The sequence below is a fragment of the Antennarius striatus genome, chromosome 11 (assembly GCF_040054535.1).
Source record: "Antennarius striatus isolate MH-2024 chromosome 11, ASM4005453v1, whole genome shotgun sequence".
Lineage (NCBI taxonomy): Eukaryota > Metazoa > Chordata > Actinopteri > Lophiiformes > Antennariidae > Antennarius > Antennarius striatus.
The window spans coordinates 20,544,260-20,560,097 of NC_090786.1; the positions used below are offsets into that span (position 1 = coordinate 20,544,260).

General features: G+C 42.0%; 1 protein-coding gene across 3 annotated transcripts in view; it reads left to right on the forward strand.

Annotated features, from left to right (window-relative positions):
* The first annotated feature begins 81 nt into the window (after positions 1-81).
* Positions 82-15,838, forward strand: part of vwc2 (von Willebrand factor C domain containing 2) — a 32,293-nt gene continuing 16,536 nt past the window's right edge. The window contains exons 1-3 of one of the 3 annotated variants that reach the window (XM_068327855.1): positions 82-355; positions 8,440-9,146; positions 10,846-10,975. In XM_068327855.1, coding sequence (XP_068183956.1) covers positions 8,520-9,146; positions 10,846-10,975 — 757 coding nt within the window. In that variant the 5' untranslated portion in view covers positions 82-355; positions 8,440-8,519. Of the gene's footprint in view, positions 356-8,116; positions 8,354-8,439; positions 9,147-10,845; positions 10,976-15,838 lie in introns of those variants that run through there. The other 2 variants (XM_068327854.1, XM_068327856.1) reach the window with 2 other exon arrangements.

Sequence of the window (15,838 nt, forward strand, 5' to 3'; positions counted from 1 at the left end):
TTTATTTATTATCACCACAAAGAAAGTGCCAGTAAGGCGCGGATACATCAGGAGCTGCGCGTCAAAAGACGCAGCGCGTCCGACCCAAGTTGATTGCGTCACGGCGATGACCAGCGAGCGTCTCCCGCCGACGAGGAGGATCCGTCTCTGCTTTGACGAGCGTCGGGGTTTTTTTTTCTTCTCCATCCTTTTGAAAACTGATCATTTGTTGCTGCCGTGGCAGTCCGCAGGCGGCGTTTGAACCCAGCGCACTGGAAGAGACTCCGCGGATCACAGGTGAATTTTTACGCGGCTGTAACTGGATGCAGCTTTTCCGTGAAGGTCTGTTCGTCTCGGATGGCTGTGAATACCCCAGGTTTGACTTAAACTTTTGACTTGCTTCAGTTGAAATTAGTATTTGAGTGCGTTTTGTGGAGATTTTGCTCCAGTCGTATTCGCTGATGAATATTTGCATTCATCACAGAAACCTTTAAGATGTAAATGATACTGGAGGCTGAGGGAAAACCGCGTTGTTGCACCTGTGGATGCTGCGTGTGTTTCACACTGGACATGTTCCATCCTCCAAGAGCAGGCAGACAAAACACACACACACACACACACACACACACACACACACACACACACACACACACACACACACACACACACACACACACACACACACACACACACACAACGTGTTCCAAAATTCAATACATTTTCAGCAAAGTGGGTGTTGGGATGATTATTAGACTCTTGAAAATTTGTGCGGTTCAAATATGTACACACCCCCCCCCCCAGTTCCTACTACTGAATTTAGATTTATATACATTTTAATCTCAATTTTTTAGTAAATCTGTGGGTGTGACAGAAGAAAGTCAGGAAGACTGCTTGCCCTCATCATCATCATCATCATCATCTTCATCGTCTCTTGTTGTCCCTTCTGGGTAACATGAATCTGAGTTACAGCTCTTAATACAAGACCTTTCTTGACAGACTCTCTGCTTGAGCAGTTTCTCACTTTTCCACCACACACCATCTCCAGTTTATATTTGCAATTGGTTTGCTTTGCATGTCAAAGTAAACTTTTTTCTTGATTTAAATACCTCATAAGATTCACAGACATAATTCAATTATAAATCAGGCAGACCTGCAGCAGGTTTTTTTACTCACTAGCAGATTATCCTGGATCCTACTTTAAGGGTTTCTGTTGTTCTAAACACATTTTATTTTTCTACAGTCTGGTGTATAGCAATATTTCTGATCATCAATAATTCAGTAGTTCTCGGCTATGTCATATGCAAGCCACGAGCCTCTACTGTCAAAACATTTAACATCTAATCTGCATGACCCCTTTTGTACGATATTTAAATTGACTGCAAAGGAGATTGTTGCTTTCCCCAATGGTGTGTTGGGTTGTTGAGGTTAGATGAGTACAGTAAAGATTTTTTATTATGAATTCATGAATTCCTCATGTAATTAAGTGATGAGGCCATATTTTTTCTAATAGTTAATTCCGACCCGATCCGAAGACGTCCTTCCTCTCAATGACATCTAGTTTGATTTTACGAAGGACGTCGGAGGACTTTCATTCTCAAACTGTGCTTTGCTTCTTTTGAGGGCTCATTTCCAGGCTTTTGTGAGATTATATCACCCCAACATTTCACAGGTATTAATACTTGTTGAAACTTTCCTCATCAGATCATCAGATCAGATTTACAAATATGATAAATGATATTGTTATATTATATATAATGCTGTTAGCACCAAATGGAAATAAAGGGACAAAAATATCTCGGGTGGAAAAAATTCCTTGAAAGAGCACACAGCCTCACTACATTTGACCTATTTATAATATTATTGTCTGGCAAAACTGATGTAAAGCTCCCCAGAAGAATCCTCTCTCAGTGACATCAAAGCAGTGACGAGTCGGGCCACCCTTTATACAACACAACCACACTTTACCTCGCTGTTGGTGAAGCCTCACTAATTGACACTAAATGAATGATATCTCACTAAGCTGAGCTACAGCTGAAATCTCACTCCGGCTGTAGTGTCATGACTCATTCACATTGGTGGGTAGTGAAAATGACAATAATTTATGAGTCATAAATCAATGTGATGGCGTGCATCATTGAACTGTGAACTAACGGCCAGATTTAACTCCTGCTTGATTTATCATTGTTGCTGCAGTTCAGCGGCCAGTCATCTATCAGATGTAAACAGAACTTTGGCCTTTCATTATTAACTCCTGCTGATTTTATTTTATTTATTTTTTACCAAACATAAAGATTTTTTACTGTAGCTGATAAATAATTTAGTCTCTCATTCAAAAAGCTGCAGCATTGGAATGTTAATGGAAAAAGTGGAAACATCTTTCCTTAAATGTAAATAGGGTATGAAAACATTTAAAGGTGAACACAAAATATATGCAATTTATTTCTTGTGAAATTGGGTATTTATCATCGATAATAAATATTTATTGCGTTGCAGTTCCAAATTAGCATCCACTGCATATTTGATAATATTCTTGACCATTCTGTTAACTGTGTGCAGAGAATCACGCCGTGGAGATGTAGAACTTGTGAAATATTATATCTAGGAAAAGTTTTTTTATAGTATGATAAAGTCAGGTACGTGGATATGATTACAAATGGTTTTTTGATGTGACTTCCTCTACTTACACTGTACCAGATAAATATATGTGGAACTATTATGATAGTATCTGGGTCTGGAAAGAGCTCAACTTTTTGGTGGGGTTTGGGTAACGGCAGAGATCCAGATTTTTTTTTCAACATATGATGTTCGTTATGTCTTTGTTGCTACTCCTGTGAAGGAGGTGGAGTTTTCACTCCTGTCCATTTGTTAGTAGCTTGTTTATTTCTGCAGGGTCATGTATAAACTATGGAGTGGATCACCATTAAATCAGGCTGAAGAATTGGAGTAAAATACACATAAAATTTTAAAACCAGCTTTTTTTCCCTCACTTTCAAGTACTTTCCCCCCCCCACCACAAACTCTGCTTTAAAATTAACAATCTAATGAATCAAATGAAATGGTTTAGTGATGGAACATTAATGCAGCAGGAGGGAGGAGTAGTACACCTACCTTTTATTGAAGTGCCTAAAGAAATGCGTTCTTTCATCAGGTTTTCATACAGAGACTGTCCAAACCAACAGGTAAGGAATTTAAAAATAACGCTGAGCTCAAGCAGAACCTCACAACAGGCTGAACACATGGGGGTATTATGAACTGACAAGGGAACAAAATGAATGTGAAACTGAAAGCATGACCTGATCACACTGGTGAGTTTTGTCACTCTAGTGATACAAACACCACCAAAATTAACATTAACATTAGTATGTTAACATTAGTAACATTAATGATGATGATAGTAATAATAATAATGATAGTAATGAGGATGATGATGACGATGATGTCATCATTATCCCAGCAGTCAGTCATTTCCATGGTAACCTTCAGGATGGAAGAAGTCAATTTAGTGAAATGGCCCAATGAGACGTGGCTGTGTCGAGACGGAGAGAGGAGCTCAGTGCATCATGGGAAGTCTCTCAGCATTCCGAGTCTAGCTTTAATTATCATCTTTATCTAAAGGATGATCTTAAGTCTGCTCCCAGAAGCAGAGAAGATGTCTGCCTCCTGGACGGAAGCTGGAAGATGTTCCGCAGAGGGGGAGTCTGATACCTGGAGTCTCTGACCCCCTTTCTACATCTGGACTCTAGGATTACTTATGGACCATAAGTAATCCTAGAGTGTGTGTTCTAGATGGGTAATAGGGTACTACGAGCTCTCGAAGGTACGTTGGTGCCTGACCATTAAGACTTTAAGGGTTTTGTACGTGAGGAGAAGGATTTAAATTGTATTCTGGTTGGGAATCATGCTCTTCCTCATACATCAATTTTTATTGTCTCTTTCATTTTATGTCAGTTTAAGCTCAACCAGTGTCTTTCAATACCAAAGCTGAGCTGAGTCAGTCCAACAGGTTGATATTACAGTCACAAGGAAAATGAACGCGGTTAGTATGTCAGTCTTTTATACAGCTGAAATTTAAAAGAAAATCATTTTCTTGATTGAATTGATAGTTTCTACATTATATTGATGATATAATAAGTTTAGGAGTTCATCCTGTTCGCCATCCACCAAAAACACAAGTGCTTGCACTGAACGCTTTTTTGCTTGACGTCCTCGTGCGCGGCGCTGCACTTACCGGGGCCTGAGTGAGAGTGGGCAGCTGATCGGAGTGCTGGGCGGGTCATCCTTCCTCTTTCTGGTCTGCTGAGAAACGGACGTCCGCTGCACTCAGAGGAAGAAGCTCCAGCAAAAGTCTCAATTATTTTCCAAGAAGACATTTAGCTGGTGGTATCAGAGCGTGTAGGCACATTTTTTGCCGTTATGCTGTAGGTTTGAAAAGAAGATGGATAAGAATGGAGTTTTTATTTGTAAAAATAAATAGAATAATATAAGAGAAATAATATAATATGTATTTAACCAGCAAATAGATTGTACACATTGAAGTATACATTGTTATAACGTAACTTTAAACAGTTTAAGAACCCACACCTTAGATTGAACTGTAGGAAAAGTCACATTTAAAGGGACAGTAAACTTAAAATGAACCGGGTCTGTATTTGAAGTACACAAGTTTAAAAAAAAAAGGCTTGGTGGCATTTTAATTTTTTTATGAGCAATGGGGACACAGAAAAATGAAATTTATTGTAAGTAATGGAGCGCGACATCTAGCGACTCATCCCAGGTGTCTTCATCTAAATCACAATATACAGTATGTCACCTAAAATTGAGTTTGCTGTCCCTTTAAATGGTTGTTAATATGAAATCTCTGGAACATTGTGGCTGTAGTATTGACCGTCAGGAGTTCATGTGTTATCCTGCCTCAATTATCACATTCAGGTAAACCTGGGCTTACATCGCTAATCGATTCCAGGGGACCGACGTAAGTGGAATTAACTAGTCTCCTTTCTAAACTGAGAATAACCATTCCTAGTTCTGTACTGCACTTTATTTATTAGTGCATTTTCAATAATATTTGGTTAATACAAAGCTGTTTTAAGCCTGCAAACAAATACGTTTTATTTCTTAATATAGTACAGAAGTCAGACGCTATCTCCACATTTCGGGTCACAGGGGTCACTGCGGGCTAATAATATGATTTTATATGTTTTTATTCCGCTTTATTGTACAGTAACATATATTATGTGCTTTTAATTGATTACTAATGATTTTATGATTCTAATGTTTGTGGTGGACATAAAGTCGAGTAAAATGACATTTTTATTTTTCCATGTATTTTTTTTTTATTTGAAAACCGACTTATAATCGAGAACAACGTAACTCGAAACGAAGTAAGCCTAAGTATACCTGTATTGATACTGCTTTATGTACCAATAAACTGCAGTAACAGGTAACCACACAATACTGGGCTCATGTACTCATCCTCTTATTCTTTAAATTGCTCTGATTCAGCCACTATCAGTCAGCTCAACGTTAACTTGTGTTAATGTTAACAGTGCTGGGTGTATTTGATGATACGCTTTAGATGTGAGGTGTTCCAAAGCTTTTCGTTCACATTGTGCTCTAGGATAATGCCAATCACATGACCATGTGCGACGCTGGCCTCCCCAGCCTGTCATATCCTGCTCCCACCCTCCAGCTGGTTGGCTTTGAAGGACTTTTAGCTCACAGAAGTGTTCTTGAAGTGCCAAGTCAGGCGAGGTGGCGGGGCCATGTTAGTCTGAGATGTGGTATTCAATAGCAGCGTGCTGTAAACATGGTTTTGTCACACTCAGAAGGTAAATCGATGAGGTAGAGTAAAGGTAATGCTGCATTCATGTAAGGTGAGTCTACCAGGTTTAACATGAGCCAATGTCACTGTTAATTCTCACCTGTGGCCCATTTGAACACACTTCCACCCACTTTGTCATGTCTAAATAATTATCCCTTTAAAAAAACAAAACCAAAAACACTTAAAGATGCTTAAATATTGGTTGTATATGTTTGTCTTTGAAGAAGTGTCGTCTTTCTTTTACCCTCACAGCGATAGGTGGTTGTGGTTTGGCTCTGTTTCCATTAGGGCTGGGCGATGTGGCCCTAAAATAATGGCACAATATTTGTTTTGGGGATAACCTTATGATGTGATATTTTTGATGGTAAGACATTTTCAAAATGCTGCTGCAGTATTATAAGTATTATAACTTTATTTATCACACATATTGCACCTTAAAATGTTGCATGTCAAGTGTTTCGTTCTTTATAATTAGCCGGGAGTGTTGTCTTGGGAAAAAAAAGAAATAAAAAAACAGAAAAAAGAAATAAAAAAGAAAAATTTGCTCTAATATTTGAGAAACTGGTCCAAAAGAGTGTTGGGGCATCAGACAGGAAGCTTCTAATGGATATAATCTTATATAACCTATAACTTTAACTCAGTTTTGCTCTTATGCTTAACTCAAATTAAATATTCGTTTCTAAAGAATCTGTGCTCATATTATCAGAGTTCAGAGATGAGTTGGCTCCAGACCTGCGACGCCTCGTGCCGGTCCTCTATCGTCGGACCGGCCGGATGATCGGGGGCATTGAGTTGTGAAATGAATGTTGTCAATTCAAAGTGGAGGCCTGGCAGGATGAGGAGCAGGACGCCCCTCATCATGAAGCTCACCACCGGGCCAGGGAATACAGTACATATTTAGAATTCAGATGGTCTTATTAAAATGAGATACAGCACATTTTCTTGTGCAAACTAATTTCTGCACATAATCCAGGCAGAAAAAGATGTAAGCCACCGAGGGATTGTACTTCATCCGTTGTCTTTAACATGAAATGACATGTCAACACCTATTCCCTTGTAGAGCTAGGCTCGCCTTTGGCACATTACACTTTAAATACCCCCACTCATCCAAGGACAAACATGTATGTGGACCAAGATAAACCACTTTAATCTTCTGTATGTGCTTTTACTTGGATGTTTCAACAACAGTGAGGTTGAACTAGGATTTTCTATATTTTTTATTCGCCTTGTTATTGCTGGCAGGATGAATTTGTTGCTGGTCTTGTGGGTTTTTTTTCATGAGAATGTTTCAACAATGCAAAAAAAAAAATATAAAAAGAACTATTACTAGATTTATCCTGTGGTGCTGTGACTAGTTTATGCCCGGCGTGTGGGTCACCCGGTAATCCGTCTTGACAGATAGCACAATGGCAACAGCGGTATCATTGTGACAGCTAGCAACTGATGTTAAGGTAGAGGTGAGGCTGAGAAAAGCCAAATGAGGTCCTTATACTAATGAGGCTTTGCCTCATGTCTCTCTCCTTCTATGTCTCTTTCTTTCTCACTATCAGCAGCTTTATTTGTATGCACACTGTTCTGCTTCCTCTCAGGTCCAAAGCAGCTCTAAGGATTCTGCCTCAAACCCAGAAATCTATCTAAAACACTCCAATACCACTGGTGTGGTTCAGACATGTCACCTCATCTTTACCTCTGAAAGGATCTTGAATTCACAAATGTTAAATGCTTGACGGAAACAAGAGAAGCTTTGACCCTCATAGATTTTTTACAGCCTTATCGTGGCTGTTTCTACATGTGAACAAATACACTTCCTGTTTAGCACAGTCAAAACTTCACAATCTCATCTGTATCCACCGATCTTAAACAAGTACAAACGGGATTCTGCGGTTCATTGTCGACTTAAGTCGATACGAAGCAATCTCACCTCCTTTCAAAATAAGGTGTAAAAGTCAATAAGGTTGCAGCCCATTAAGAGGAGCGCAGCAGCAACGACCCAACATTCAGCCAGGAAATGAATGGAAGTAGCATGCATCAGAGCATGCAAATCAATTTAAGATGTAAAAACAAAGAGTTGGGGCAAAGCAAATTTTCTGCAAAATTACCAGTCGGTCCTGAGACACTTCACAGCGTTCAGGACCGACTATAAGAAGAGACCTGCTTTCCTTTCAGTAACATATGTGAGGTGTTTGGTGATATTTTTGTGGCTCTTGTGGCTATTTTTGAAGTTGACATGCATTTCTCTTTCTGGGCAGGTATTATGTTCTGTTTTAAAATCTGTCATAAGATTTGACTGCAATGCATTTAACAAAGAGCAGATACGAATCCTGACTCTTTGTTCCGTTAGAGTTCACTTCAGGTCATCATTTCAGGCTCTGTTCCTGTAACTCTGACACTGCTGGGGGCCCGTTGATACCGGGGGGGGGGGTGTTACAGTACGAGGCAGTAACGATTTCCTCTCTCTTCCCTGTGAATGCTTCCTGTCGTGGTCCGACTGGCTGATCCCAGCAGGATGCTGAACATCATTGAGCTGTGGTCTAAAGTCGCTCTGTTCTAGAGGTTTAACCCCGCCTCCGACGCCGCCTCTGTGATAAAACACGTCACCACGCTCTACCCATAACCCCCGGTTCATTTTCTCTCTTCAGATGGACTGGCTCACACCTGAAATGTGAAGTCTGTTATGTGAACCAAAGGTGTTTTCCCACCTCGCTGGTGGTGGGGAGAGATGCTGCACTCCGTTGCCATGACAACTGAAGTTTTCTTCCTTCTCGGGGTACTGATGAGCGGCGTGCAGTGTAATCCTATCGTGACCTTAGAACGCCTGGAACGGGTGTTGACCCAAGTCCGACAGGACAACCATCAGGACGATCAGCCCCCAGAGAGATACGGCCCTCAGCAGGACGGGAACAACAACGCCCTGAGTCCCAACGTGACGGCGGGGGGTCGCACCCGGCCCAGCCTCGGCTCGCAGACCAGAGGTTCTACGGTTGGGAAGACGCAGGAGCCGTGGAGCGAACCGGACAGACTGAACCAGTTAGACGAGAACCCCACCAGTGACGTCCCCCTCTCCCTGGACGCCATCGACGAGTACGCCTACCCAGACTACCGGGGGAAGGGCTGCATGGACGAGAGCGGATTCGTGTTCGCCATCGGGGATCACTTCACGCCCGGCCCCTCCAATTGCCCTTGTCTCTGCACAGACGAGGGGCCCTTGTGCACCAAACCAGAATGTCCCAAGGTTCACCCTCGTTGTATCAAAGTGGACACGAGTCAGTGCTGTCCGCTGTGCAAGGAGAAGAAGAAGTACTGCGAGTTCAGGGGTCAGATCTACGCCTCCCTGGAAGAGTTTAAGGTGAGTCTACTGCAGGATTCACCGTTCAGTGACTTCATCACAACCGCTACATAGTGAGTACACAGCTACATAGTGAGTACACAGCTACATAGTGAGTACACAGCTACATAGTGAGTACAGTGGTTCCTCTCCTTATGAACGTCTCTACATACCAAATGTTCTACTTACGAAACGCCTCAACAGGAAAATATTGCCTCTAGTTACGAAAGAAATTTCGAGTTACGAAAGGTAAAAATACAGTATGGGCTGATACTCTCAGCTCATACAGGTTCCTGAACGCAACATTCTCATGGCTGCTCTGCCATTGGCTATTACCAAGCATCCTGGCATCCCATTGGCCCAGAGGGACCTCTGTGTGTAGCTAGATAGGTGTCTATGCAGCGTCCTCGTCATTCGGCCCTCGACCCGTGAGGTGTTCTGATAGTTTTATGTAAATATATTAACTTTTAGAGTATTCACTATGGACCCCAAGAAGGTGACGGAGAAAAGAGGAAAAGAAAAGATGAAGAAAAGAGTTTTTTTGTCCGTACAAACAAATCAAGAGATGATAGAAAAGCCTGAAAAAGGGATGCGTTTGGTTGATCTCTCCAAAGAATATGGCTGTAATGCATCTACAATCACCACGTTATTAAAACAAAAGGAAGTTTAAGGAGTTTAAGGCGTCGCGTGGGTGGTTGGAGAAGTTCAGAAGGAGGACTGGAATTCACTCTGTTGTTCATGGTGGGGCAAGAGGGCATGAACCAAAGAGGGCAGAAAACAATGAGGGCAGCAGTTAAAAGGTAAATGACCATCATTTTTATTCTTTACTCTGTTCTTTGTTTTTTACGTTATGCACAACTCTCATTTATTGTGTAATAATCTAATCATAACATGTATTTGTTACATGTTTTGATGCATTTTTATGCTTTATAAAACATTTATGTCTGAATTTAGGGGGGCTTGGAACGGAATAGGGCATTTGCATGGAAAACACGTTTCTACTTACGAAATTTTCTACTCACGAAATTTCTTCCAGAACCACTTAATTTCGTAAGTAGAGGTACCGCTGTAGTTTCCTGTGCACACAGCAGGCAAGCAAACAGACGAGCAGATTTTCAAGAGCAAAGGTTAGCCTTTGTTATTTTTAGCAGATGCATTGATTAGAGCAGTTTAATCAAAGTGTTTCTTCTTCACTTTATAGAAGCTCAGCTCACAGTGATAGAAATGTTTCACCTCAGGAGAGTTTCTGTGTAAAATAAACACCAACAAGGTAGTTTTTGTAGTGACTATTTACACAGGAAATGTTTGACCTTGATTGAAATCAAATTATACATTGATTTTGCGCATAACTTACTTCTATTTGTCATTATTTGTCAAGCATAATTTCTTTTTGTTGTTTTTAAATCAGTTCATTGAATACTGAAGTTTAATTGCTGTATTCAGTCTCCCTAAAATTAGGTATTCATTTGTAAATGAGTTGAGAAGGAGAAGACCACAGCTTGTGTGTGCATACGTGCATACATGCGTGCGTGTGTCTGTGTGTGTGTGTCTGTGTGTGAGTGTGTTTGAGAGATTGCTCAAAAGACTAGTGGAAAGAAAGAGACAAACTAAGATGAACACAAAGAAGGTAACAAAAAATAATTTATAGTAGACTCTTGTCTATGAATCTATTTGTGAAATATCCAAAGGGAGGTTAATCACTGTTCTGTCTGTTTTATAGGTGTCTACTTGTGAGAAGTGCCGTTGTGAGCCAAGTGGTGAGGTGTTGTGTTCGGTGGCAGCCTGTCCCCAGACGGAGTGTGTGGACCCAGAGTACGAGCCGGATCAGTGCTGTCCCATCTGCAAAAGTGGTGAGTGACCAAGACAGTGGTTAACACTTAATTTTGGTACAACTAGTCTAGCTGAGGATGCTCCAGCTCACATGTGTCAAACTCAAGGCCCCGGGGGCCAAACGTGGCCCCCCATATAATTTTATGTAGCCCGCGAGAGCATTAAAAGGTCAGTGTGTCTGAAAAAAACCCCAACAAAACAAACTACATTTCCCACAATGCAGTAATTAAGCATATTTTAACTTTGAAAAAACAAAAAACAAAGTTAACTTCTTAACTTGTGTTTGATGTTGTTTTTCTCTGTTCTCTTGGATTGTTTGATCCTTAAATGATGGGAGTTCTAACCTGGCAAATTAAAAGAATTTATGTTACAACTGTAATGTTTGTCACTTGAATAGGTAATAAGTTATTTAACATTAAGGAAAAGTTACATTTATGTTACATTACATTTAGTTACATTTATTAGTTACATTTATTAGTTACATCTGGCCCTTTGAGGACAGCAGTTATGCTGATGTGGCCCTCGGTGAAAATGAGTTTGACAGCTTCACTATTATGTGTCACCATCAAAAAAAACTTCCTTTTGGAGATTTCTCAATGACTTTGAATGTGTCTGATACTTTCCAGATATGGTGAAACTATTAGTTTTTATCCAAACACATTTTCCACCTCCGTGAGCCAAAAGCTGCTCCGCGGTCCAAATTACTGAGACGGAGCCGATCGATAAACAGACCAGCTTCCTCCTGACAGCGGGGCCTACTGGTAGTGGTAAAGAACGAGATCCGGTCTCACTGATGTCGTATCCATCCGCCAACAAGCTGTGGTATCTAGGTTTTTTCTTTCATGTTGAAAAAAATATGGACAGAGGCTTGTATCTCAAAAAACTCGTATGTCGAGCAGCTCGTATTTTGAGGTACTTCTGTAATTGGCTGAAGTCTGTAGACAGATCTTAAATTTCAATGGTGTTACTTGTGTTTGTTACTGGATGGTATCTGCTCCTGTTTCCTGTTAATGTTCTTTTCTGACGTTCTTTTGGGATGCAGCATCATGTCATTTTGTCAAGGTGACATTATTTCAAGGATGTTTGATAATGAGAGCATAAATCTGAAGACCTGGACGTTTAATACTTGGCTTGGCTCTGTAGCACGTAATAGTGGCATTGTCAGAGGTAGCAGTAGTAGTACTAGTAATAATAAATCCTGTAGTACTAATAGTATTATTACTACTAGTATTACTAGTATTCTTCTTCCTTTCCTTTGGGCTTTTCCCCTCAGGGGTCGCCACAGTGAATCAGTGTCCTCCATCTAACCCTGTCTTCTCATCCTCTTCTCTCACACCAACTACCTTCATGTCCTCTTTCACTACATCCATAAACCTCCTCTTTGGTCTTCCTCTAGGCCTCCTGCCTGGCAGTTCAAAACTCAGCATCCTTCTACCAATATATTCACTATCTCTCCTCTGGACATGTCCAAACCATCTCAGTCTAGCCTCTCTGACTTTATCTCCAGAACCTCTAACATGTGCTGTCCCTCTGATGTACGCATTCCTGATCCTATCCATCCTGGTCACTCCCAGAGAGAACCTCAGCATCTTCATCTCTGCTACCTCCAGCTCTGTCTCCTGTCTTTTCCTCAGTGACACTGTCTCTAGACCAAACAACATCGCTGGTCTCACCACAGTTTTGTACACCTTTCCTTTCATTTTAGCTGAAACTCTTCTATCACACATCACACCTGACACTTTCCTCCACCCGTTCCATCCTGCCTGGACACGCTTCTTCACCTCTTTTCCACACTCTCGATTGCTCTGGACTGTTGACCCTAAGTACTTCAAATCCTCCACCTTCTTGATCTATTCTCCCTGTAACCTCACTCTTCCACTTGGGTCCCTCTCATTCACACACATGTACTCTGTCTTACTGCGGCTAACCTTCATTCCTCTCCTTTCCAGGACAAACCTCCACCTCTCTAGCTTCTCCTCCACCTGTTCCCTGCTCTCACTGCAGATCACAATGTCATCTGCAAACATCATAGTCCATGGAGATTCCTGTCTAACCTCGTCTGTCAGCCTGTCCATCACCATAGCAACAAGAAGGGGCTCAGAGCTGATCCCTGATGCAGTCCCACCTCCACCTTGAACTCTTCTGTCACACCTACACACACCTCACCACTGTCTTACAGTCCTCATACATGTCCTGCACTGCTCTAACATACTTCTCTGCCACTCCAGACTTCCTCATACAATACCACAGTTCCTCTCTGGGCACCCTGTCATCAGCTTTCTCCAGATCTACAAAAACACAATGCAGCTCCCTCTGGCCTTCTCTGTACTTCTCTACCAACATCCTCAAAGCAAATACTGCATCTGTAGTACTCTTTTTTGGCATGAAACCATACTGCTGCTCACAAATGTTCACTTCTGCCCTTTGTCTAGCTTCCACTACTCTCTCCCATAACTTCATTGTATGGCTCATCAGCTTTATTCCTCTGTAGTTGCCACAGCTCTGCACATCTCCCTTGTTCTTAAAAATGGGCACCAGCACACTTCTCCTCCATTCCTCAGGCATCTTCTCTCTATCTAAGATCCTGTTGAACAACCCAGTCAGAAACTCTACTGCCACCTCTCCTAGACACTTCCAAACCTCTACAGGTATATCATCAGGACCGACTGCCTGTCCACTCTTCATCCTCTTCAATGCCCTCCTCACTTCATCCTGACTAATCTTTGCTACATCCTGGTCCACAACAGTAACCTCTTCTAGTTTTTGTTCTCTCTCATTTTCCTCGTTCATCAACTCTTCAAAGTACTCTTTCCATCTTCCCATCACACTACTGGTACCTGTCAATAGACTTCCGTCCCTATCCTTAATCACCCTAACCTGCTGCACGTCCTTCCCATCTCTGTCTCTCTGTCTTGCCAACCGGTATAGATCAGTCTCTCCCTCCTTACTGTCCAACCTAGCATACAAGTCATCATAAGCTTCTTGTTTGGCCTTTGCTACCTCTACCTTCACCTTACGCTGCATCTCCCTGTACTCCTGTCTACTCTCCTCAGTCCTCTCAGTGTCCCACTTCCTCTTAGCTAACCTTTCTCTGTATACACTCCTGTACCTCCTCATTCCACCACCAAGTCTCCTTATCTACTTTCCTTCCAGATGACACACCAAGTACTCTCCTACCTGTCTCCCTGATCACATTAGCTGTAGTTGTCCAGTCATCTGGAAGCACCTCCTGACCACCCAGAGCCTGTCTTAACTCCTTCCTAAAAGTCATGCAACGCTCTTCCTTTTTCAGCTTCCACCATTTCATCTTCTGCTCTGCCTTTGTCCTCTTCATCTTCCTCACCACCAGAGTCATCCTACACACCACCATCCTATGCTGTTTGGCTACACTCTCACCTACCACTACTTTGCAGTCACTGATCTCCTACAGGTTACACCGTCTACACCAGATGTAGTCTACCTGTGTGCTCCTACCACCACTCTTATAGGTCACCCTATGTTCCTGCCTCTTCTGGAAGAAAGTATTCACTACAGCCATTTCCATCCTTTTTGCAAAGTCAACCACCATCTGTCCTTCTGCGTTCCTCTCCTGGATACCAAACCTGCCCATCACCTCCTCATCACCTCTGTTTCCTGCACCAACATGTCCATTGAAGTCTGCACCAATGACAACTCTCTCACTTCTAGGTATGCTCTGCATCACTTCATCAAAGTCCAGCCAGAATTTCTCCTTCTCCTCCAGCTCACATCCTACCTGTGGAGCATACCCACTAACAACATTGAACATCACACCTTCTATTTCTAGCTTCAGACTCATCACTCTATCTGACACTCTTTTTACCTCTAGGACATTCCTAACAAACTCCTCCTTCAAGATAACTCCTACTCCATTTCTCCTCCTATCTACACCATGATAGAACAACTTGAACCCTGCTCCTAAACTTCTAGCCTTGCTACCTTTTCACCTGATCTCCTGGACACACGGAATGTTTACCTTCCTCCTCTGCATCATGTCAACCAACTCTCTACCTTTTCCTGTCATAGTTCCAATATTCAATGTCCCTACTCTCAGTCCTATACTCTTTGCGTTCCTCTTCTCTCTCTTCCTACGAACGCACTTTCCTCCTCTCCGTCTTCGACCAACAGTGGTCCAATTTCCACCGGCGCCCAGTAGGTCAACAGCGCCGATGGCGGTCGTTGTTAACCCGGGCCTCAACCGATCCGGTATGGAAGTTATAGGTTTGATTCGCATCTTTGATTTGGCAAAAGTTTTACGCCGGATGCCCTTCCTGACGCAACCCTCTGTATTTATGGGGACCAGCACAATAAGACACTGGCTTGTGTCCTCTTGTGGCTACATTACTAGTATTACTTGTATTACTAGCATTACTATCAGTGGTAAAAACAGGAGTAGCTTTATGTTCTAAAGGCCAACTCAGATCTCAACTGACACAACTGGATGAACCAGTTAGAAAACAGGAATAAATTGGTTGGGTGTTTATTCAGTCAGAATCAACAGCCTGCAAGAGCATGGGGCCTGAAAACGCTGACTCGGTAGTTTTCTGTGGCTTATCAGACAATAATGTTAGGTGTCTGTCTCTCTGCCTGTCTGCAAGCCTCTCCTGGAAACTGCTTATCTGATATGAGTCGCTGGTGGTTTAACACACATACACACACACACAACCTGCTCTATTATTTCTCGTGCTCCTGTTTCCTCCACGCTTCCATTCTATACTTCCATAACAGTTTTAGGGTTAGGGTTAGGGTTTGGGACATTATTATTTTGTTTGTATGGCTGCAATAAAACAACAAAACCACTTCAGTGAAGCAACACGTTCAGCCAAGTCCTAGAAAATCCCCGTCCTTTTACAGCAGAACGACAT